The sequence below is a fragment of the Schistosoma haematobium genome, chromosome 5 (genome assembly GCF_000699445.3).
Source record: "Schistosoma haematobium chromosome 5, whole genome shotgun sequence".
NCBI classification, from domain to species: Eukaryota; Metazoa; Platyhelminthes; class Trematoda; order Strigeidida; family Schistosomatidae; genus Schistosoma; species Schistosoma haematobium.
The window spans coordinates 15,437,890-15,463,793 of NC_067200.1; the positions used below are offsets into that span (position 1 = coordinate 15,437,890).

Consider the following 25,904-nt stretch of genomic DNA (forward strand, 5'->3'; position numbering starts at 1 on the left):
TACGGTACGACAACTATCTCAGATGTATATTTCACTCAGGTCCTATATTCCCTATGAATAACTGACCGATCTTCCTGTTCAGCTATACAAATATGACCATATTAAGGGAATTAAACCGTTAACTGATTATTTAATTACCTTGTGCAATTTGTAGTTTTAAAGTTATTCAGTAACCATAACTATAAATGATACTGTCATTTTATGAAAACGTCCCTGCTCTAATTTATGATACTAGGATTCCTTTAATAAATCATGAATAATAAGTATACGTTTACTACAGACGTTTAATGAAAAAGCTACCTGCATCTGAGTAACAGGTATAGTGCCGTGTTGCGTGCTACTTATACGGACAGATACAAGAAGTATGTTTCAAAAGTTGGAAGTAGGATTGTTATTGACAGAAGGGGAATATGTGTAAAAGAAAAAAGCAGCAACAGGAATGAAAAGACGATGGAGCTTGCAAGCGACAATTAAACGAAGATGTGCAAATGGTGTGTTCAGTGCAATGTTCTTACATTTCACAATACATTGGTTTACCCTAACGAATCTTTGATCATGACAGCGCTAGATTGTAACAAACTATGAAAATTTCCGAACTATTTGGTCGGCTAAAAAAATGAATAACAATCAGTGTAATTGATTGACATGTTTTCGCAATTACTTCTATGAGTGTATAAAAATACAATACAAAATACTTGTATCAAAACTTTAGGACATACATTAAGAACTAATCCGCTCATAATCAGAAGATAACTTCTATGGTGGACTGCCATCTAGAGAGAAACTCTTTAAATTCCACAAAGTACTAGACACTTATTTTGTGCATAATTATCGATTTTTCAGTATATTACTGTTATTTTTATCGAATAAAAAGACATTATAACTAGTAACATAATCCCAGTAGTAACGATTGATAAAATCTGACATCCCCATTATCTTATTACGATTTCAAACATATGTGTTTCGTTTAAAATGAGGAGTAGATTACCCATTCCAAGAGCTGTGTTACAGTGATGTACTTCAAACCTTTTACAATATCACAATAACTATTAAGAAAAATTTTTAGTCATTCTTGATATCGCAATGAATATTCTCAGAAATCTTCAATTTTGTTCACAAATTGTGATATTGTTCTGGCTGAACATTACAATGAAAAACTATCTGGTACATAGATGTCACATCAAAAAGGTCCTTTTATTTGAATACGCTGTTATATTTTGTTGAAATGAAAAAATACCCAATCATATTTTACTAATTAAAAACGTAACTCCACCTATAGCTCTTCTAGGGTTACTGCCTATCTTAAGCCCGGGTAAAGGAGAGTTAGGCATATGAGGTCAGCAACAGCACTCATGAGAACACTTTACCAAAAAAACACGCTAACCAATAAGTAACTAGAAACGTGACAAAAACAATTAAAAGGGAGTTACAATCTTCGGTCCAGTTCTCCCTAGCAATTGTAGAAAGCAAGATGAATAAGAATGCAAGGGAAGCTTGATATGAAAGGCAGAATAACAATGTACGCTGTCCATTGTTTCGCTAGTCTTTCAATATCTTCTACTATGTTAAAAATACTTGATTTCGAGGAGTATCTTATGGATTCGTCATATTTATGACATACCGATATATAAACTAATATGCAACGATTTGAGTGAATAAAATGAACTTGACTGGAAATCAAATGGATAAGAAACCTTTGTCAGTCATGCAGTTTTTGTAGAGACACTAAATTTTCCACTGTTTTCTATTTTACTGTACGCTGTAAACGATTATTTTCGATAGCTAATAATTATCGATTGACTATTTTACTCATTATACAATCTTACGTCGTAGTTCATGAAATGACAACAGTTTTTCCTATGGTACTTAATGCTATGAAGCCCATAAGACGTTTTACATTTTTGTTCAATTTATTTCTCTAGTTATCTCAAAGCTTAATTTGCACAGTATTCGTAGTATGTATACAAAGATCCAGTTGAAATCAACTTAAACTAAAAAATTCATAAATTTCATATTTATTAGATTTCACAAATATTGAAATGAGAACTACTCTGGCGCTTCAGATGTATTTTTGCTATCTACTTTATGGGGAATATCAATTATTATTCAGGAATTATCCCACTGATTTATTTACATTTATTGAAATTTATTAATACCGACAAACTATGTCAACAATATGTATATGAGACTACAGGATTATTATATTCACTCTCGTAAAACCGCATTCAATAAAACCTATAATTTCATACACAGAGATACCTTCATAAAACTGCAAAGAGTAAGAACATTGATTTGAAAAAACAACAGTACATTCACTCACATTACGTACAGAAGTATTGCATTTAAGCTATTTACTTATATTAATATCACTTAAACTTATAAGACATGATTATCAAATAACATAATACAACTGACATTAGAATGTGCAAATAAGTGATGCCCATCGGTCGCTAAACATTCAATGACTCCAGTTAGCGATAAGGATATCAATCATCTGTCAGTCCATGTTTCTAGGAAACACTGTTACCATCAGTTAGGCAACATGAATAACATTGACTTCAATCAAACAGAATTGAGAAAATACAGTTACACTAAAAAAACATTGAAGACCAACGGCTTTCGTAAAAAAACATCTATCAGTTGAAAGGAAGAAATTTAACGAGTTTTAAATGCCAACTGTACAGGTAAACGATGTTTCAACTCCCGTAATGAATATGATGTACTTTGCGTATACATTTCCAATAAATTATTTCTAATACCTTTATTGTAGAAATTTCGATAATTATGACATGTACTAGTTGGATTTTGTCCACTTAATCTATGGTTCGACTTTAATTGTCGGTTTACGGTAGAAGGCATCATTGTCCTTTCCGTCATCATCATCACCATCTTGCTGTCAAATAATGAAGTAGAAAGGAAATGACGCTTTTTGTTTATTATCTTTCTATTCTTCTCCTTGTCATCATTATCATCATCATCATAGTTAATTGAACAATTTTCACTAGTAATCAGCTTCTTCCCTTGAAAATATTCATATGATGTACAATTGATCAAAATAAGCCAAATATGAAATGTTAAATAATTAATTAATAACAATACAACTACAATTAATATGCCAGTCAACCCTATAACACGAGGAAATGTCATGAACAAGTGCTGAAAAAAAACATCAAAGAGGAAATAATAACGATGAATATAATAACAATAAATTAACACGTAATAATAACCATTATTGATAGTTAGATGATAAATGTCAAATTATGTATAAGCTTTTTATATATAGATGTGTGTAAGTCATTATTAATGAATCAAATGTAATTGAAACATTACTCATAGGCGAGTTATGTCAAAACTAAATATAGGCAATCAGTTATAACTGGTGAATCAGTTGAAGGAATTTTGAATCATATCTGTGACATATGCTTCATAAATTCTTTATCTTTTAACTCTCAAAGTTCAATAGCAGTGTGCATAATAGTAGATTCAAAAAGGATATTCCTGATTTCGGTTAGCGAGGTCTTTGTAATTTATCATTGGAAACAATAGCTCAAAATGAATAGCGATAGCGAAGATGTATTTACCCTTTATATTCAATATAGAATATTTAGGAATTTCACACTTTCTTTTCGCTATGATTAACTTTAATCATCAGCTATACGACAATTAACGTTCTTGACCAATTTTTACTTTCAGTCTAAAAAAACTGGGGATCTTTATGTGACTCAAACCAAAAAGATCAATGACAAAATGTTTAGCTGTTACACTGTGACAAGGATTCAAGTCTCAAGGGAGATATAACTCCCGTAAACACTGCAGATACACTTAGTTGACGAATACCAACTAATATGAAAACTAGGTCACGCCTTTTTATTCCAAAAACAAAAGATTTAGTCAAATATATTTATCATGCATATATATATCCGCTTTACCATACTACTACTGTTACAAATATTATCATACTTGTAATAATGTTAACCAATCCATTGGGTGCATTTGGTCATATTCATCTAAGTAATGAGCTTGCCATAAATTTTCATGCTGAAAAACAGAAATAGATGAGTGAATAGTGCAATAATTAACGCAAACAGAAGATGAAATAAAAAGAGATAAGAGGTTTGTGGAGATTATTTAGGATTAAGATAGCTCAAGTTTAGACTGATAAACAAACAATAAACACAAAGTACGGCGTATAGCTGTTTCATCCTATTTTGCAACTCAAAATATCAGTGATAAACCACGAGCCGTGGAATTCATTTATGCTAGGAGTCAAACCTCTAAAACGGGATTTGATAATAGCCAAGTATTGATGTAAATAAACTTCAGTTGTGAACTCAAGTTAGTGTGCTGACCACTAGACCATGTAATCCAGGGTTCGACTATGGATAGGGAAATGGGTGCAACCTACCAGAGACAGAAACAACTGTTCAATAGTATTTCTTTACCAGTTTTCGTAGACCGGTAATATAAAATATTTTTTACAATATTTTAGCTTAACATTGATTAATATATTTCAAGTATTTTAAACTTGTGAATCCCAACATATTTCCCTTTTTGAACAATAAGAGTATTAATTTACACACGTACATCCCGTTAACAGTGTGCAACATTTATTAGAAACTGGATATTACCAATGAATTATTTTTATCATAAATCACTGTACTTTTAATAAGAGGTTCACACTGGTTTTCAGTAGACGATGGTCAACAGGATACTAGACAGTTCCAAACAAAGTAACACTACTTGAGGGCTGCCATAACGGACCACGTCTCGAAATATGTACCAAATTATCATTTCAGCTGTAATAAGCAGTACGTGAATATGTACGTAATAATGTCAACGATGTTTTACCTTCAGTAAAGTAATAACTAATCGTTTTGTTGTTTCTACTTTGTAAGTTTGAATTTTTTATTTTTTCTGAGCTGAACTTCACGACACCTATCCCCACTTTTAGTGAGTTTCAGGAGGTCAATAATTTTATGGTCACTGCCTCTTTTAATGTGTTACTTGTATGCCATTTCCATGGTCGTCCAACACGTACGTACTTAAACACATGTGATATTCGTATAAAACAATCTTCTTTGATTTCTACCAAATAAATCCACCTTAGGAGATTTAACTTTTTCAGTAGACGTAGCTAGGAAGAATCCTAGTGCCCAATTATCGTAATTAAAGATGGGAGCTTTTACGACCATTTCAAGACATATCGAACTACCTGGCCTTCTTATAAACTAACCAACTAAAAGGGGCTATCATTACGTAAACTGGGAAAGAATTATAAACAGGAAAAATTCATAACGATTAAGTTATATTACACCTGTGTTCGCTTTTTGATGAACAATTCGAAAACCGTAAAGACGATTTACTATGTTGCACTGAAAGAGAGTTTGCTAAAATTGTTTAGAATAACTTATTAATTGAAAATTCTGATTACTGAGGACTTGCAGGAATGCTTAGAACAATAGAAACTGAAATCGGACAAGTATCTTTGGAGTATTTTGAGAGGGATAAGATTAATGGATCGTGAAGTAACGTTATCACTGTAGTTTGTGTAATCACTTGAAAGGTTGAGTAATACAATGTGTCAATGAAATATGATTTGAATAATCTATAGAGATTATGATAAAATATTAACCTACAACAGAGAATAAATAAAGCATACGACAATTTAACCACAATGCATTGGCAATCATAAAACATAAAGAGAATAGAAATGTTATGAAAAGCCCATGATTTTGACCACCAATACAACAATTTGTCCAAACACAGTGATGATCGAATCGAAATATGCAACGGTCACATCGAGCTGAAAAAAGAAAACGATACGATGTGTTTTGACAAATCAAATACAGAAATCTGAAATATATCTAAGAAAAAACAAAATATCATTAACAATCACACTCTGGAAATCCTCAAGTGCCTAAAGTACTGCTTAGCATGCTACTTAATGGCTCCTGCATCAAAGCAAAGTGCCTTATTTTACAAGTTAACTCCTTTGAGTTAGAAAATGATCGTTATCATCAAATTTATTTGGATAAAATATGAGAGATTTACTCAAAATAAATTTACTCATATCAAACTACATGAAATGGTGGAGGTCCAAAAATAACCTTAACAAGGTGGAGGCATAAATCAACATGGAATATCAGTGTGTTAAAACGAAGCAAACTACTTACTTGCTACTAAAACAATAATAGTGAAACAATAGATCCCATTGTATATAATGCTTTCAAAGCAACTATCTAAGAAAACTACTGTGATATTCATCAAATATACCAGTTGGCTGTTAATTTTGTTACGTTGGAGAACAAGATTTTATGAATTAACTTTCATACTTCAGTATGCCGAAGTTTAGTTCCTTATAGGTTGCATTGCATGATACAATGTCTGACTTCAAAGTTTAACTGTAAACAAAAACCATCCGTAGCATAATACATAAACACGGGTTAATAGACACATATCAAAATTAAAATTATACATGTGCACTTGATGATACGTGACAAACATGCACAATTCAGTCACTTAGTGTGGTAACCAACATTAAAGTAAGTGATCGAATTTCAATAAACAAGTTTAATGTGCTCAGAAGTGACTTAGTAAGAAGTAAGTTTAGAAGGACATTAACGGTTCCGTGAATGTTGATCAGAAGGGAACAAGGACACTAGAATCTTTCTATTGATTGTATACAACAATTTAACAACAAATAAAAGAAACATTCATAAAATCATCTCTCTAAACTAACACGGTTCCTATTTTCAAGTGGTTACAATAACCAGGTAATTTGAAAAATTTACTTGAAAATGAAAGATAAGCAAGTAAGAAATGAATAGAAGCAACAACACTTACAGCAATGTTTAGATCTAGCTGGAATGATATGACAGCATATTGTGCATTGTTTAGGTGAATAAATAAAATTATCATATTCATAAATATGTGCATAAACTGATTTATTTCGTGATGTTATAAAACCTACGATAAATAGTAGAGCGAAAATAATTCATAGTACAATAAATTCTATTAACTGAAGCGAAAGTATAACTAACCATACTATACAATAAACCGTTTAAGAACTAAACTAGCTCAGAAAATATATAAGGCAGTACCTGACTAATTAAATACCCGCTTCTTTTTTATTTTCTTTAAATTTAAATAAATCATTAAATTTGTTCCTTGTTTTTCGGCAAGAACTTGAAATTTCGGGTTTAGTTTCCGTGAAGAATCATCAGATTAAGCATGCAGTTGGAGAATTTCGAACTGGGAAGAAATCGGTCACTGATTTATAACTAATTTAACAAACCGATGAGATATCAATTTAAGAACATTTTTACTACTTTTTATGTCATATTATAATATTTGTCAATAGCCTAAAAAATACAGCTTTTAACCACTGGATTGCAGATTCAAACCCCAACTCACTTCATCATTTAACTTGGGTTTGAACAGCTTCTCACAAAAAGTGTGGTTTAAAACCGAGTTAATAAATTCCTACTTCGTGAATAACTCGCTTTAAATTTAAGCATCATTGTACGAAATCTAATTTGAAAAAAGTATAATAAAATGTGCTAAATACAAATGAGAGAGTTAATTGTTTACTAAAGTAGATTCTAACTTAAACGATGAAGAGAAAACTTAGAATACAGTTGTATTTAAACCGCTTTCCTAGATTTGCATTCGATTCAATCGAACTGTCTTGTCTAAGTGAAGATCTGGCCACATTCCCAAATATGCCATTAAATATTTCTACGTTTAAAATCGAAAAATGAGAATGAAATTTACTAGTTTAATGACTTTGAATAGTTTAAGCATTGATAAAGACATCCATCTATGGTCTAATCTCAAAATACGTTCATACTCTCAGATTTGATCTTCTAAACTATTCAAATTTTTTGGGAACTGATTTTCATATCGCTTCAAATGGGAACAACAAGAAGTCATTAACTTTGAAATCACTACTTGGGAAAAATAAAAGGAAATAATAATAATAATTACCTAAAAAAAGTTGGAATATCTAAAGATAATTTACCAAAGCAATACTTCCATGAACTCTTCATAACAATTCGAACAGAAACGATGAAGTTTATGGAGTTATTTCTTTGATGAATTACTTACTGTAGTCTTTAACATGTATTTATGTACTAAATAGTTGTTTGAAGGTATTTTCCTATGTGGTCCTAAGTGCCAACTTTGTTTAGATTCACTAATTAGTTATATTGTTTTTCGTTAACAGAAAAAAGTGACAATCAGTAAACTAATAAATGGGTCGTTGTTAAGTCGTTTGCTAACAGACCCCAGATATCCTTATTGTTTAGCATTCTTCTGACACTACCTCATTTGACTAGTCCCAAAAACAGAACACAACATGGACAGATATGTAATTCTATTCCAAAGTAAACCATGTTGAATCACAGTAAGAAAAATATTAATATATTTATAATTGTACACAAGATTCTAGAACCTTCTCTATTCATCTGCTAGTAATAATTAGCTAAGAGTGAGCCAATCAGCGTGCTGCGACACAATCCTGCAGTGACCATGTTTTGATTCAATTCATGTACCGCTAACAGTGATTCATTAATAGTAATAGTAGGACAAAATTCTCTTAATTATCGTGTAGCAGTAGGATTTATAAACCGAGCTACGTAGTGATCTAGTTGAGTCAAAATAATGACAAAAATACTTGTGTTTATTCACCTGAACTTCTGTTGTGTTAATTTTAAGAGGCTTAGACTGACTTAAGATAGACAAGACTTAAAAACAAATGAGCACTAGGCATCATTACAATATATCACTTACTTATGTGATGGCTGAAACACTACTTAGACGTCCAAATTAAGGAGATTAGTTTCCTTGAAAAACTACTCCAAGAGTGTCTAATCTAAATGTCTAACCTATAAACTTGAGGAGCCATATCAGGAAGTATAGTTTTAGTGGCCTGTTGATCTGACCCCAATTTAAAGAACGAAGGAATATGCCATGAATATAAATATTCCCTTTAACTGCGCATATTACACCTGGGTTAACCCCATTTGTGCGACGGCAATAATAAGACAACCACGGGTTGCGTCGGATGAATTTATTTCAGGCACTCGTCTATTTAAACAGACATTAAGAATGAGAAGTGGGAAAGTGAAGTGAAGTGGCAAAGCAAATCTAAGAATCCAAACACACCAACTCCATTTGACAAAGCACGACTCACTATTTATAGCCAACCAAAAATAAGCTAGGGACACTTGATGAGTAGGGTAAGTGGCACATACATACGATCATATAAAAACAATTAATGTTAATAAGCGAATAATTGACAAGGTCAAAATATGACTCAAGAAGAATGAGTATATGAGTCTGTCCAGAAGTTAGAATAGCCCATGAGAGCTTGACACAGAACTAGACACTATAAAGCTGCGCGTTAGCTGATGATCAGATTACGTTCGCACCCGCCATTTGTTCCATTACGCTAATATCCACACTGATTTGGAATCAAGGTTTGCCAACTATCTAATTCGCACTCTTAATATTCATCAACCTGGTGTAAACACTGATTGTTCGCTTTCACTATCTACGTTTAATAAAAATCACCGAGTTAAGTGAATCCACTGGGTAGAGGTTATAAATGGGGGGACCGCATAAACGCATCTAGAAAGAAAGGGTGAGCTATCTTCACTCTCAGTCGTACAACAGCACTTAGGGTAATACAAAAAATACTATGACGAATACAAAGCACATAATACCAATCACAAGCAGTTTCAATAACTAACCTGGATCACTAAAACACAACAACATATATAACAGACCATTAAGGAATAAACATCCAGATCCAAGAAACAGATTATTCTCTAACCAGGAATATCGATAGAGTACAGTTATAACATCCATTATCAATATATAATGTCCAAAAATAATACAGCTTAGATAAACGACTTGATAGACACAATGCCTAGAAACAGAATAGACATAAGATATGCATCAATTTGCATATTATTCTATCTTCGTAAACAAAAAAGTTTGCTTTACATGATGTAATTGACATTTTAACTAACAGATCTCCAGTTCACGAAATATACTAAGTTATCCTATTTACTTGCAAGACAAACCAACATCTAAATCATTCTCAGGCATTAAATAAACTCGAACTCTAGAACCATGAGAGATTGTCAGGACTAACTTGATGTATGACACATCCTTAAATACTCACTAATATAACAAAATTGAGGTTACTGGTAACATTTATATTTCTGACTTAGGCTTTTGTGCTTACAACACACCTGGATAAATAAATAAATATAATCAGAGAGTAATTTTATGGATAATATAGTAATTTAATAGTTGAATTCATGAGTCAATTGAAGTTAAACCACAATGGAAAACCTGGAAGCACTGGATGGCCGTCTCATGTTAATATGGAACTCCCCAGTAATGTGCACCCACCACACGACACGCGGGACTCGAACCAAGGATTAGGAGGTGATATCTACTACATACACCACACTAGGAAGCGGTCAATATTATCCGTGAAGTCATCCCACATTTATTGTATTCATGATTTGATTCTACACCGTCTACTCCCATTTCCTTTCCATTCATTGTTCGTAGATTAAAACACAAATGCTGTGACGAAACTGAAATGATATAACGTTACACAGACGAACTCATTTTCTCGTAACATCAGTTTTTCTATTAATTGAAAGTTGAACCGTCTAATAGTATCAGAAGTTTATGATAACTTCCTATGTTAAGACGGTGCTGAAAAATCCATTAGATTTCTGGACATGTGGTAGAAGCCCTGGTGGACTCCACTATCGATTTACAGATATGTCCTCATACTTAGTTTTTTCAGTAAAGTGAATCCATTAGTCTACCTCTCGGTTCACTACAGTTCACAACGGCAACAATGGCCTCTATGAAAAGATGTAGACGAACAAACAGTACGTTCTAGCATGCACCTTTTATGGGAACCGTGTAGTGTAAAGCACATACAATAATGCATCTACACTTTACCGACATGTTTATACGATTGAAACAGTAATAACGGCATTATCCTTGTTAAACTAATCTTATACTCTGTACTATGAAATCATGTCATTTATGGTTATGCATTCAACATTCACTTAATATTTCACATGATTAGCAGTTTTGTCTTAAGTATCTAGTTTGAAACTTTTTGGTTCTATGAATGAGTTTTTGGATTGTAAAATGAATGAATTCAACGACAATCAATTGATGGTATGCAGTCATATCAAGCAGCCGAGTAATGGCTACCCACGAGACCGAATTATTGTTATGAGCTCCCAATGAAATGATATTACGTGACAAGACACCTACTCAGTAGAAGTGGCTTTTTCTTTTGACAAAATAGCACCCCTGCATATTAAATCTTAAACACGAGAATAGATATGACTAGAGGTCATTTTAGAAAATAGACAACTTAAGTACGTGTCAATTAATAGAATTAGTACCTAACTATCAGGGTTAATTGTCGCCCTATCATAATATCCGGAAATCAAGATCTTTCAGAAAACGTACACTGAATTATTATTATCTGATAGCACGTGTCAATCAGGCCAAATTATGAGTGATAAATGCTGGCGAGGTCCACCCTATTGTTTAGAGATCTGTTTTAAGTACCTGGAGGAAACAGTTATATATTTGTGTTTGTATTTCAATTAGGATAAGCTAGTAAAAGCCTATAATTAGCTCTTCATTTTTTCACTGAAGTAGATGGTTTTACTCCCATATAGGAAGCGTATATATCGGTATCAGATTCGGACAACCGCATTACAACACATTACTTAACAATTAGTATTAACTTGATCATCCCTATTAACTGGCATGCCATATATGTTCATTTTCAGAAATATATTATCATTACTATTATTAACAGAGTTATAAAAACTGAATATATAATAATGTCATTTAGCTCAAGTACTTGTATATGAATATATACATGACTAATGATTTGTAACAATAACAAGCATAAATATTAAAATCTAAGAAATAAAACAATAAATAATATGTGGATTACAAAACATAATTCCATATAAATTAATTGAATTTAGCAGAATGTGCAGTAAATAATAAGACTTATTTAAAAAAAACCCTTATAGCATACTAAACATCGGTACGTAACATTCATAGTCATTAATGCAATTTAGTCTTATTATCAACCCGATGGTTGTTAAACCAACTTGATTATCTTTATCGTTCATGTTGGCCATATCTGACTTCAGTAATGAACAACTAGATTTTGGAAAAAAAAGCCTTCTTTCTTCATGAGAAACAAAATTCTAAACTAATAACAGTTTCATTTACAAACAACTGACGCATCTGTGCATCGGCCCAACTTGCCATAGCAAATCACCAAAGTAAACACCAAAGTATTAGCAGCATTGAGAGTAATCAAGACTAAGCATAAAATACATGATTTGATTTAGTTTATCAAATCACTTTTGAGAGTATTTCGTTGACGCGTTTATAAATTTTGAAGCACAAGTTTAGAAATATAGTTTATGCCTTTATGCACCTCATTTGAAAAGAGTCTTGTCTATATATATAGAGTAAAGGAAAACAAAGAATGACTGCAACTATGCAATGTCACTCAACTACTTCGAACAGTTGTTACAAGTATTGTACTAACAGTCATTGACCTCATAGATTGATACCACGCCATGACTTGTCCAACTTTAGCTTTTATTATAACCCAACTCTTGTTTCATCTAACAGTGCACGTTATGATAGGCCGTGGTTAGGCATGCGAAACACATGTATTTTCCACCTCAATCGATGAAAATTGATAGCAGCATCAATGAACATGCTGATAAATAAGTACATTAGAAAACATGTTGGCAATGTCTTCTCTTTAGTAGTATGAATGTAAAGTGGAAACGATGTTTCTATGTGTTTATAAAGAGAAGAGGATATATTGGGTAAAAACATAAAGAGACATGTGTAGGTTATCGTAAAATGATACTTCAGATAAATAATTAACATTGTATAGCTATTTAGATGTTTGATATTCAAGTGAAATGAAGGTCTAGTTCAAGATCAGTTGAATGAATTCAAATGAATCAACTAAATAATATTTCCTTATTTTATTTGATAGGATTAATTATAATCACAGATCAACTATTTCTAACCTCTAGTATGGAATGTTTAAAGAAACAGAGTATCATATATTCTCTAACAGTCTTACATTATATATCTTTAATGAATGGACTTTCGTTCGGACACCACGAGATACTAATTTTATTTTCCGATTGAAGTGACAGTTTTCAGTCCTTACTTTATAAATTAAAGGCCTGTTCAACTTATTTATGTTTGGACAATTGAGTAATATTACTATTCAAATACACGTATACACACACAAACAATGCAGTTCAAACTGAGTACAGAAATCTACTATTTGGCAAATAACTGACATTGTGTTAAAATCAATTGTAATTCTATTTTACAGCCAAGAGAGAAAACAACAAACTAATCACAAAAGCAATCACAATAATCTGTCTTTAAAATGAAGAAAAATGTTTATGAAAATGTACGTATGTGTACATGCGTAAGAAGAGCTGAAATCCGTCCAGTAAAGAAGATAAAATGTGAAATAAGATAAATTAGTATTTATAAGCAGTTTTCTGGATAAACAATAATAATAATAACAGTAAAACAAAACAAAACATTCCTCTGTGGAAAATCATCAAGAGAAATAAAAGCAATAAAATATCACCAAATAATTTAGAAATAAAATAATAATAATAGTAATAATAAACAATTAGAGATTATAAAAAAATAACAGAATGGATAATTTCTCCCGAAGGAAATAAGTAAATCAAATAATATGTATCCCTATAAGGATGTATATACGAAGTAGAGTAAATTTTAAATCAGAGTCAATAATCAATGCGCCTAGCCTACACAGTGACAACAATAAATTCAAAGGTGATAATAATATAATCTGTCATGAAAAGAAAATATACTGATGATTATTAATTATGGGTTTTTCCTTTTATAATTTGTAAATATGAATGTTATTCAACTAACAAGTGTCTGAAATGTATCCCAACAATGGACTTTCTTTGCATTCTTTCACAATTTCCTCTAATGGATAAAACAATTGTTTGTTGAAACATTCTGTGCATACACGTGTCTAAACTTGTGACTTCTTGATAAAAGACCAAATGTTTTAACCACTAAACCATTGGGAACAGTTCATACTGTTTATAGCTATATATAATCAAGAAGTAACGAGTTTAGAGCTCACATTTCATTTGCTTAAGTTTGAACACCTTGCCTTTGTTATAGATTTTGATTCAACGAATAATCCACAGTTCAGTGATTGTTACAGTGGATTAATAGAATGCTGATCACAAAGATGAACGCAAAGATATGAAGCAACCAAGAGATAACTACCCATCAAACCCCATTACTTATTCAACTCCTTGAATGAACTTATATTAAGGACAGAATCATTAGCCAATATACCAGGGTTTTTCATCAGTAAAATTCTATACTTATATATAAAAATAATAAACGTAAAATAAATATGATTAAACATGAATGAGATTTAAACGACTGGAAGGTAGTTTCGTAAGTGCCAATTGAATTAAAACGTAAATGTCAGGTTTAATTTTCATCTACAATATCAGTTAATTTCACTAAAGTAATTCATTGTGTAACTCGTCTGCTAAGTACATAATTATCTATTCAACTATGAAACACACTAGATGTGTAATAGCTAATCATACTAACAGATACATTAAATCGAAGTAGAAAGATAAGAACTGAACTATAATGAGCATTCTAGCCGCTAAGTCACTACTCATTGGTCATTATCATTACACTGAAATATAAACAATTAAGACAAGAAATACTACGGAAAATCAAAAAAGGTAACAGTAACGGGTAAATAAAGCAATCAACAAGACAGATATCCATTCATCACTACTTTAGGCCATATTTAAATTTGTTCTGATTTTCTTCAGGAGTTGAATTATTATTGAAGGGCATAAATATATAGGTAGATATTATTGAAACAATGAGCACATTATAAAAATACCAATTAATTGATGAGCATGTCAGTCTAAACAGTGAACAAATACGGTAATGTAACAGTTCAAAATAGACATTTAATATTAATAGAAAGGAAAAAAGTAAGATATATATGATAAAAGCAAACCAAATAAAAAGATGAAAATAAATAAACAAATAAAGACAGTAACAGATTTCTTTATTTCTAGGTTTAGGAAAATAATACGATAAATAATTTAATACTTAGAACATATTCCTAGTAAAAAGAAGCACATTTGAATATGCAATTTACATCCAACAAACTGTTCAACAGCCAAAGTGATTGCTTAACTATAGGATACACCTTTACTTTATTACTACCTAAATTTTTACAAACTACGCCTGTAGCTCTTCTAGGGTTACTGCTGGCTCCAAGTCCGGATTGAGGAGGAGGGTTAGGCATGGCGTCGGCAACCTTATTGCATGTAAACCAACATTACTAAAACAACACTAACCAGAATAAATATTTCAAACCATTTAAACTTTATCCTGGGAGTTAGGTCTTCATTGAGAAGAACTATGAAGCCTCATGATGAAAGCCGAGATTCTTCGAAAGCCACGAGGCCGACGCCCCTTCTAACAACCAGAGCAACAATTTTTATAGGTACATGGAATGCTCTGACAATGTGGGAGACCGGGAAGATCAGTCAAATAGCAACAGAAATGAGGAGATACAAGAACATGCTCCACACACTCGGGGAGTTACTCTGATGCTGTACAAAGAAGCACGTAGTGCACTCATAGGATGAGAATCTCATGGATCCAGGATCATCAAAGCAGCTTTCAAAACAAAGAATGAGAAAATCACAATGAATGTTATCCAGTGTTATGCACCCACCCATGATAGCAATGACGACGATAAAGACCAGTTTTATGAGAGGCTGTAATCGATCATAGCGAAGTGCTCTGGAAAGGACCTGACCATTCTGATGGGAGATCTAAACGTCAGTTAGAGTAGACAACACCGGATATGAAGACATCATGGGATGACATGGACTTGGAGAAAGGAACGAGAATGTCGAGAGATTAGCAAATTCATATGCTTTCAACAAAATTGTTATTGGCGGTATGATATTCCCCCTCGAACGTATACACAAAGCTACATGGATCTCACCGGACTACATCACAGAGAACCAGATAGATCATATATGCATCAACAAAAAGTTCTGAAGGGCAATAGAAGATGTGAGAACCAGGAGAGGAGCTGATATAGTCTCAGATCACTACCTAGTTGTGGCCAATTTAAAACTGAAGCTAAGGAAGAACTGGAAAATTGGACAAACAGCATTAGAAAGGTTCAATACAGTCTTCCTTCGAGATACTGACAAACTCAATGAATTCAATATAGCTCTCAACAACAGGTTCCAAGCCTTACAAGATCTACTGAAGGAAGAAGAAACCACTATAGAGGATAAGTGGAAAGGTATCAAAGAAGCATTAACCTCAACATGTCAGGAGGGTCTGGGCCTCAAGAAGCATCACCATAAGGAATGGATCTCTATGGAAACCTTGGACGATATCCCAGAAAGGAAGAACAAGAAGACAGGAATTAACAACAATCGAACAAGAACAGAGATAGTCAAGTCACAAGCTGAACATACACAAGCAAACAAGCGAAGAAGAGCACTAAAGCCGACAAGCAGAAGTACGTGGAGGGATTAGCAACGACGGCGGAACAAGCTGAAAGAGAAGGAGATATGAAACAATGAAGAAACTAGCAATGAAATATAGTAAACCAGAGAGACCGGTCAAGGACAAAGAAGGCAGGCCAACCACTGAAATTCAAGAACAGAGGAACAGATGTGCAGAATACTTCGAGGAACTGTTGAATAGAACAGCTCCATTGAATCCACCGGACATCGAAGCAGCGCACACAGATATTCCTATAGATGTTAATCCACCAACGACGGAAGAAATCAGAATAGCCATCAGACAAATCAAGAGCGGGAAAGCAGCAGGACCCAACAACATACCAGCTGAAGCACTGAAATCAGACATCGAAGCAACCACAAGCTGGATTCCGTAAGCATCGGTCGTGCACAGACCGAATTGCGACACCACGGATCATCGCCGAACAATCAGTTGAGTGGAACTCATCACTATACATCAACTTCATTGATTATGAAAAGGCATTCGACAGTGTAGATAGGAGAACGTTATGGAAACCTCTTCGACACTATGGAGCTCCTGAGATGATTGTCAATATTATCCGGAACTCATACGACGGACTACAGTGCAAAGTAGTGCATGGAGGACAGCTGACAGATGCATTCCAAATAAGGACAGGAGTCAAACAAGGCTGTCTACTCTCCCCCTTTCTCTTTCTTTTGGTGGTCGACTGGATTATGAAGACCTCGACATCTGAGGGAAAACACGAAATACAATGGACAGCTCAGAATCAATTAGACGATTTGGACTTCGCAGATGACCTAGCCCTCCTATCGCATACACACAAACGAATATAGATAAAGACAGCCAGTGTAGCAGCAGTCTCTGCATCAGTAGGCCTCAACATACATAAGGAGAAAACCAAGGTCCTCAAATACAACACGGAGAACAGCAATTCAATCACACTTGATGGCGAAAATCTGGAAGATGTAGAGTCCTTCACATACCTAGGAAGCATCATCGATCAACAAGGAGGATCCGATGCAGATGTAAAGGCGACGATTGGAAAAGCAAGGACAGCATTCCTACAATTGAAGAACATATGGAACTCAAAACAACTTTCAACCAATATCAAAGTGAGAATCTTCAACACGAACGTCAAGGCAGTTCTACTGAACGGAGCTGAAACTTGGAGAACTACAACAACCACCATTAAGAAGTTACAAGTATTTATAAACGGTTGTCCATGCAAGATACTCAACATCCATTGGCCGGATACCATCAGCAACAGCTTCTTCTGGGAGAGAACAAACCAGCTTCCAACTGAAGAGGAAATTAGGAAAAGACGATGGAAATGGATAGGACATACATCACGTAAATCATCAAACCGCATCACGAGGCAAGCCCTAACTTGGAACCCTGAAGGGAAGCGGAAAAAAGGAAGGCCAAAAAACACATTACGTTGAGAAATCGAAGCAGATATGAAAAGGATGAATAACAACTGGAAGGAGCCGGAAAGGATTGTCCAGGACAGGGTTGGATGGAGAATGCTGGTGAGCGGCCTATGGACCTACACGAAGAGTGACAGGCGTAAGTAAGTAAATAATTTTTACACAATCAGTTTACAAAACAATCATTTAAATACAACCGATGACAACTTTCATCTGTATATATGGACGATATGTATATAGATGATACTGTTAGTATTTATGATAAGATACATGATTTGAATAATATTCTACAATAATATTAACGAAAATTAAGATTTATTCTTCGAGTGGAAAACAATCAATATGCACTTTGTCAATGTTCCAATATTAAGAAAATCTGATGGAACTCAAAACACTAAAAGTAACAATAAATTATCTCAAAGATTTTATACATGAACATCATTTCTAGAGGCGAAAAGGCTGCAAACATCTTAAAAAAAGCGATTTCGAATACCCTTGAAGAAACTCTCTTTTCAACTCGACCTAAGGATAAGCTATTACACTGTGCGTTTATAAATTTATCCACTCCTGTGACGTTAAGCATATGGAACGTTTGATATGCACTTTAATAGAAATAGTTCGAAAACACTATCTCGCATAGTTAAAAATAGCCAGTAATGAATCCATAAAAAGTTCAATAACTGAACATTTTGCAAATAAAGTTCATCCAATCAAAATAGAGTAAGCATTCATGACCATTTACAAGGTAGGTGGAAATCTGTTAAAGGTAATCATGTCTGGTCAACTTACCATTCCTAAAACTTTTTCTTAGATTTAGAGAAACCAGTGCTAAATACAAAAGAAACTAATTCAATCTCTTCTTCAACCATGATCAAAACTTCCAATTTTTTTGGAAGCTATCACTATCTCCCTCTTTGCTACCAAACTGATTCTTTTACACCCAACTGGCATGATCTCAGTTTCTATAACTGTACTATATTGCTGTGTCGACATTCATCTGTATCATATTATGCAATCTATTTCCACAAATTTTAATCATCACTTAACTGCCATGATATTCTTGATGAACATTCAAGATCTCAACAACTAGACCCTAAGTTTCTAAAATAAAAATAAATATTCATATATTCTGTTCCTTTGTTGCTACGTTGAATAGATCGTCGTTATCATCAAGAAACATGTTATTAATTATCAGTGTGACATATGTATATATTCACAAATCCACAGGTTTGAGAAGAGACTCGCTATTTCATGTCTAAATGGATGCACTCCACTTATGTACAAATTAACGAACCGATCGGCAATCGTATTTCATGAATTTATAGTGTTATAATATGCCATGATTCTCTAAGGTTATTCGCTCCTTCCAAATTATATTTCTCGTATTTAGTCGTTCATCACTTTTCTTAATAACACCTCCCTTGTTATTCAGGCCAATGCACTTTGTTCCAGGTCATGCACCATTTAGAATTGCATTTAACCAATCTGTAAAAAGCATCGACATCCATTTCAAATCATTTCACTCCATGTTGTCTTAGATTATCCCTCATTCCTTCCTATGCCTCTACACAATTTTATTTCCTTATTTATGAGCCTTATATTTTTTATGGTGCCTATTTGTACTAATATCTGTCTTTTCAATAAATAATTGTTGAAAATGTAACCGGTTATCTCAAAAGTTATATATGAATGTATGATCAAGAACAGATTGACTACCTCTGGATTGTAGTTAATACCTATGACTGTAATTCAGGCACCAAACACTTCAATCTACTTTATCCATCCACAATGGCAACGACTTTTAATTCAAGTATAAAAATTAATTATAAACGGAATAGAAATTACCTCCCAAATAAGAACCAAATGATTGTTTCGGAAATCATTTTTCTGATCGCAAACGGCATAGTTATCCAAATTACGGACACTGGTTTCAAAAGTAGAAATTTTAAAACTTGTCCCATCATGGTATGACGTAGACAATAGCATAATAAAAAACCACTAGAAAAGCTAAGATATAATATGATATTTGTTAAATAATCCATGTAAAAGACGATATCAGGTAAGCTCAACTAACAGCAGAAATTTTCAAATTTTCGAAATTGATATATATCTAAAATAAGAATCATGAGATAAGAAATTAATTATTTAAAAGGAAAATTGAGAAAGAAATAGACTAACGTTGTTCCTAAAAACACACATTAATAATTTAACTTTAATTTCGGGAAAATTGTATTTAGATAAAATTAAGTATAAAAATTCCAGTGCACATGCAATAGGTTGGAGGTGGAACCCACAAGAAAAAATATGATTATATCTCACAGATGGTACTTATTAACAAATAAGCAGACAAAAAATATTTTAAGGTTTACTGAGTTACAGATGTTACTCCTCGTGAAAGAGCATATGATGATCACTAGCATTCTCTATCCAACACCGTCCTGGGCAATCCTTTCCCGTTGCTATTCATCCTTTTCATGTCTACTTCCAATTTCCGACACAGTGTATTATTTAACTTTCCATATTTCTTTTTTCTCCTCAGGATTCCAAGCCAGGGCTTGCCTCATAATGTCGTTTGGTGATTTCCGTGTCAGTTTCTTCGTTGTCATATAGTTGTCACGTGTTTCCATCGCTAGCAACTTTTACCGCTGTCGCCGGTAGGTCTTTCAAGGACTTCTGATTTTCCACCCCAATGCTCCTCTGCAATCTCTAGTTTGCTTGTGTATGTTCAGCTTGTGACTTGACTATCTCTGTTCTTGTTCGATTGTTGTTAATTCCTGTCTTCTTGTTCTTCCTTTCTGGGATATCGTCCAAGGTTTCCATAGAGATCCATTCCTTATGGTGATGCTTCTTGAGGCCCAGACCCTCCTGACATGTTGAGGTTAATGCTTCTTTGATACCTTTCCACTTATCCTCTATAGTGGTTTCTTCTTCCTTCAGTAGATCTTGTAAGGCTTGGAACCTGTTGTTGAGAGCTATATTGAATTCATTGAGTTTGTCAGTATCTCGAAGGAAGACTGTATTGAACCTTTCTAATGCTGTTTGTCCAATTTTCCAGTTCTTCCTTAGCTTCAGTTTTAAATTGGCCACAACTAGGTAGTGATCTGAGACTATATCAGCTCCTCTCCTGGTTCTCACATCTTCTATTGCCCTTCAGAACTTTTTGTTGATGCATATATGATCTATCTGGTTCTCTGTGATGTAGTCCGGTGAGATCCATGTAGCTTTGTGTATACGTTCGAGGGGGAATATCATACCGCCAATAACAATTTTGTTGAAAGCATATGAATTTGCTAATCTCTCGACATTCTCGTTCCTTTCTCCAAGTCCATGTCATCCCATGATGTCTTCATATCCGGTGTTGTCTACTCTAACTGACGTTTAGATCTCCCATCAGAATGGTCAGGTCCTTTCCAGAGCACTTCGCTATGATCGATTACAGCCTCTCATAAAACTGGTCTTTATCGTCGTCATTGCTATCATGGGTGGGTGCATAACACTGGATAACATTCATTGTGATTTTCTCATTCTTTGTTTTGAAAGCTGCTTTGATGATCCTGGATCCATGAGATTCTCATCCTATGAGTGCACTACGTGCTTCTTTGTACAGCATCAGAGTAACTCCCCGAGTGTGTGGAGCATGTTCTTGTATCTCCTCATTTCTGTTGCTATTTGACTGATCTTCCCGGTCTCCCACATTGTCAGAGCATTCCATGTACCTATAAAAATTGTTGCTCTGGTTGTTAGAAGGGGCGTCGGCCTCGTGGCTTTCGAAGAATCTCGGCTTTCATCATGAGGCTTCATAGTTCTTCTCAATGAAGACCTAACTCCCAGGATAAAGTTTAAATGGTTTGAAATATTTATTCTGGTTAGTGTTGTTTTAGTAATGTTGGTTTACATGCAATAAGGTTGCCGACGCCATGCCTAACCCTCCTCCTCAATCCGGACTTGGAGCCAGCAGTAACCCTAGAAGAGCTATAGGCGAAGTTATTTTAAGATTTAACACAAACGTAATGTGAGCAGATTAAAACGCAAAATGGACAGACAGCTATATAATAAAAAAATATGAAACCCAAAATAACTGAATAGCAGCTTACAATAAATTCATATGATGATTATATGTTCAGATGTTGCCACTAACAAAACGAGGAATACAGCACATAACATTTTTTTGTAGATCGAGTTGATGGGCCATGTCTCTCAGTGGAATGTACACCCGAAAGTAAGTCTTATAATCACCAATTCAAATACTCGCCATTGTTTAATCAAGCAGTATACAATAAAATCATTCGGAAAATACTTCATGTATACGAACAAAGTGCATATTTATTTAAATACAACACAACAGATGGTAAGTAACGTAAACACACACATTGAAAGAATTTAAGTCACTTCAAAATCAGTTTATGACAATTTAACTCAATTCTATTGAGCTTTATATACATTACAATAGAATAATACAATGTAGTGAATCATTTGGAGAAGTAATAATATATTATTTCCATGTATTTTAGCTATTCAGAACGACATAATATTAGGAAGATTGTTCTTACTGTTGCGAAAATTAAAAACCCACATGGTATGTATAGGTGGTAAACATCTTAATTCTGCTTTTTTTTTACGAGTCTCATAAGAATTGGGAAAAATCAATTCGAGATTCAATGACAAGTTAATAAGAAATGAATCGGTTATATCTTCCAAACAATGATAGGTTTTATTCACTATTATATTGGTTAAAGCGTAAACACGTGAAATTTTAAATGAAACATTGCAAAACAGAAGGGAATTTGTTATCTTCATCTGCTCAAAAACAACACACCTAATTAGTAACAAAAGATCAGTAAATAGAATGGATAGATATGATAAACAATATGAGGTTTAATAACAAAAGTCAGACAACTCACTCAAACGTGTTGATTAATTATCACTTTCCGTACTTCAAATTTTATCATAAACAAATCGTCTTATCTTGCAGATAATGTCAAAGTAGTCGGTAATTTCATAACTAACTTAATGGCAGATATATCTTAAATTAGCAATGTAACTAAATGGTTTAGTCCTGTTGCTCGTAACAAGCAATCGGAAGCCTGTGACAGAAAACTTGTGTTAGTACTAGTTAACAAGATGTTCTTGCAATCGTGACAGGAAGAAATGATGTCCTCTGCATGATTCGAACAAGTGGCATGCAATGAGCTAATTAGAGATATTACCGCTGAACTATCCAAGTTCCAAATTATTTATTGGTTTAGAAACGAGAGCAGTAAACAAGCCGTCACAATCAATAGCACTTTACAAACAAGTCATTTCAATAACCTATAAAAGACTGTGTAGAAATCTTAGCTGTATAATGTTGTACTAAAAAAATTGAGTACTGCATATAACACTATACAGAACATTTCGAAACTACAATGTTTAATGTGAATTTAGAATTTTCTTACTGAACTGGAAAACAACTAATGTTACAGATCCTTCCATGCACGAAAAAACCAACATTCACTCTTCATGTTTGTTTCTCGTCGATTCTCACCATGATATTGAATTGACTGGTTGAAATCGTTGGCATAGATCCGAAACAATACGTCATTCAGCTTTCAACTCATCCTACTAATTTCCATTTAATTAATTTTATAATTTTCAAAAATAACGCACATGTGAGGACATATTCAACAGTATTAAACACTAATGATAACTGGTTTTATTATTTGCCTCACAAAAATCATTAAATCGGTATGATGAGAGCCTAAATATCCGTTCATCAAAGACAAATTCACGTACCTCGGTAATTGAAAAATTCAGATACAAATAAATGGTAACTACAGTCTTTATTGGTAACTAGTTTCATGATACTGCACAGTAACCCTAAAGAACAACTATGTATGGTAATGAGGAACTTACTACTGAAGCCACTTTAGATGACGAATGTTCAATATCACGAATTGATAAGAGTCGGAAATGTGGTTCATTGCATATAAGATACTGTTTGGAGGTAGTTGACAGGAAACACTGGACCTAGTTTCCATGTTTGGCACTTGTCAATAAAGTGTCTGTAACATTAGAGAAACTGATACTTTCTATCGCATGTTGATCTCCTGTTATATATCAACGTAATGTTCGCGATGTTCAGTCGCTTAGACTGGTATCGAACTTGATCGATGAAATTCGACCAGCACTAAGGACTTGATTTACATAACATTAATTAGCATTCAATGACCAGCCTATTATAAACTAGTCCACCTAAATTTTAGATTGAGATCATGAACCGATTGATTTTAGACCACCACTGAAAACCTGGAAGCACTGTACGGCCGTTTCGTCCTATTGTGGGACCTCTCAGCATGAATTATCATGATCTGAATCAAAATCTTAATAATCTCCACAGTCCCATGCTGATAACCACCTAAATTTACCGTGTCTGACTGCAGCCAAGTTAATACAGGAGCACTGCCAATGATTTCCCTTCAACTAGGATGTAACAGTTATGCAGTACTTTCTAGTTTTCAACAGTCTCGAAATCGACAATAAGAAGTAACGTCTAGTATTTTGCGCTTTTGTTTAGAAACTAAGAATCACATCCGTATGTGCCAAAATATATTACACTTACGAAAAAACAATCAGTAAAAAATACGTTGACTGTTTCTACGCTAGTCTCTCACTATCACCAAGGTAGGAGTGGATGAAAAAAATCAATTGAAAAGCCTAGCAAACCTCTGATTGACAAACACTAAGTAACATATTTACAACACACTTTAAAAATATGGTCAATTTTATAAGCATAAACTGTTAATTCGTTTGTTTTACAGAGTGGTAATCAACAATAAAACATCAACTATAGGAGTTCATTTCTACTACCACATTTAGAATTATTAAATCAAAATAAAATATCGTGAAACTTTTTTGTTTTTAGCACAAAACATGTGATTTTGCTGACACACATGGTTATATAAACTACCCCGAGGTTATCTGTAAACAAATACCCGTATCTTCATAACTTCATTGAAACAACTGATACCCAAAATAAAGTTATTTGGTTTTACATACAAACGAATAACTTAGATTCATACACATGTACTATTACGTACAGACTCGGGTACCTCGTTATAAACGACATTTTAGGTGTTGGGGCTCAAACTAAGCAGAAGCGTGAGTCGGACATGTAGCTTAAGGTACATTCGTCAATTGATTCACAAATGCGACAGAGAAACTATCGATCAATCCTTACTGAAATAAATCTGGAATTAATTATATATGTAATAATTCAATCATCCTTATTTCGAAGTTCAAAGCTATCAAAATGGAACTCTTACTTAGGTAAAAATATTTTATTGTTTACTAGACCTGAAAGAACCCCAAACTAGATGCACTCCATGCATAAATAATTTTAAAAACAATAAGAACACCGTATACTTCATCATCACAAATTCATTTTTAAAAAATAATAAAATAACGATAAGGGTATAATACTCTAACAAGTAGAAAACTAAATTGTTGAAGCTTTGCAAATTAGTGTAGATCGCCTCTTCAACGGATAAACATCTGAATCTAATGGATACGACTTTAAGTAGATTACACTTAAGTATTACATTTTTCACACGAGCATATACAAATAACACTCACATAATATTTAGTCATCTATTCGCTGAAGAAACGATATACACAAAGTCGCTACACCTTTATTTTATCATTATAAACAATCTATTTAGTGCTGAATAGATATGGAATTATCAGGTTAAATATTGATATTCATATTCATTGTGTGAAAAAATTACACATGCGGTTTATAAAATCAAAAAAAAAAGA

The 25,904-nt window shown here is 33.5% G+C and overlaps 1 protein-coding gene across 2 annotated transcripts; it reads right to left on the minus strand.

Moving 5' to 3' along the window:
• Positions 1-1,402: 1,402 nt before the first annotated feature.
• ZDHHC4_1 (putative palmitoyltransferase zdhhc4) lies at positions 1,403-25,389 on the minus strand. Of its 2 annotated transcripts, XM_012938329.3 has the most exons (7): positions 22,205-25,389; positions 19,956-20,220; positions 9,753-9,931; positions 6,844-6,966; positions 5,637-5,803; positions 3,961-4,038; positions 1,403-3,156 (listed from the first exon to the last, which is right to left on the minus strand). In XM_012938329.3, the coding sequence occupies exons 2-7, from the start codon at positions 20,150-20,152 to the stop codon at positions 2,656-2,658; spliced, it is 1,245 nt and encodes a 414-aa protein (XP_012793783.3). In that variant the 5' UTR covers positions 20,153-20,220; positions 22,205-25,389; the 3' UTR covers positions 1,403-2,655. The 2 variants fall into 2 exon arrangements, with proteins under 2 accessions (XP_012793783.3, XP_051064978.1); XM_051217562.1 differs by lacking the exons at positions 6,844-6,966; positions 9,753-9,931 and having other exon boundaries at positions 1,403-5,803.
• Positions 25,390-25,904: the final 515 nt, after the last annotated feature.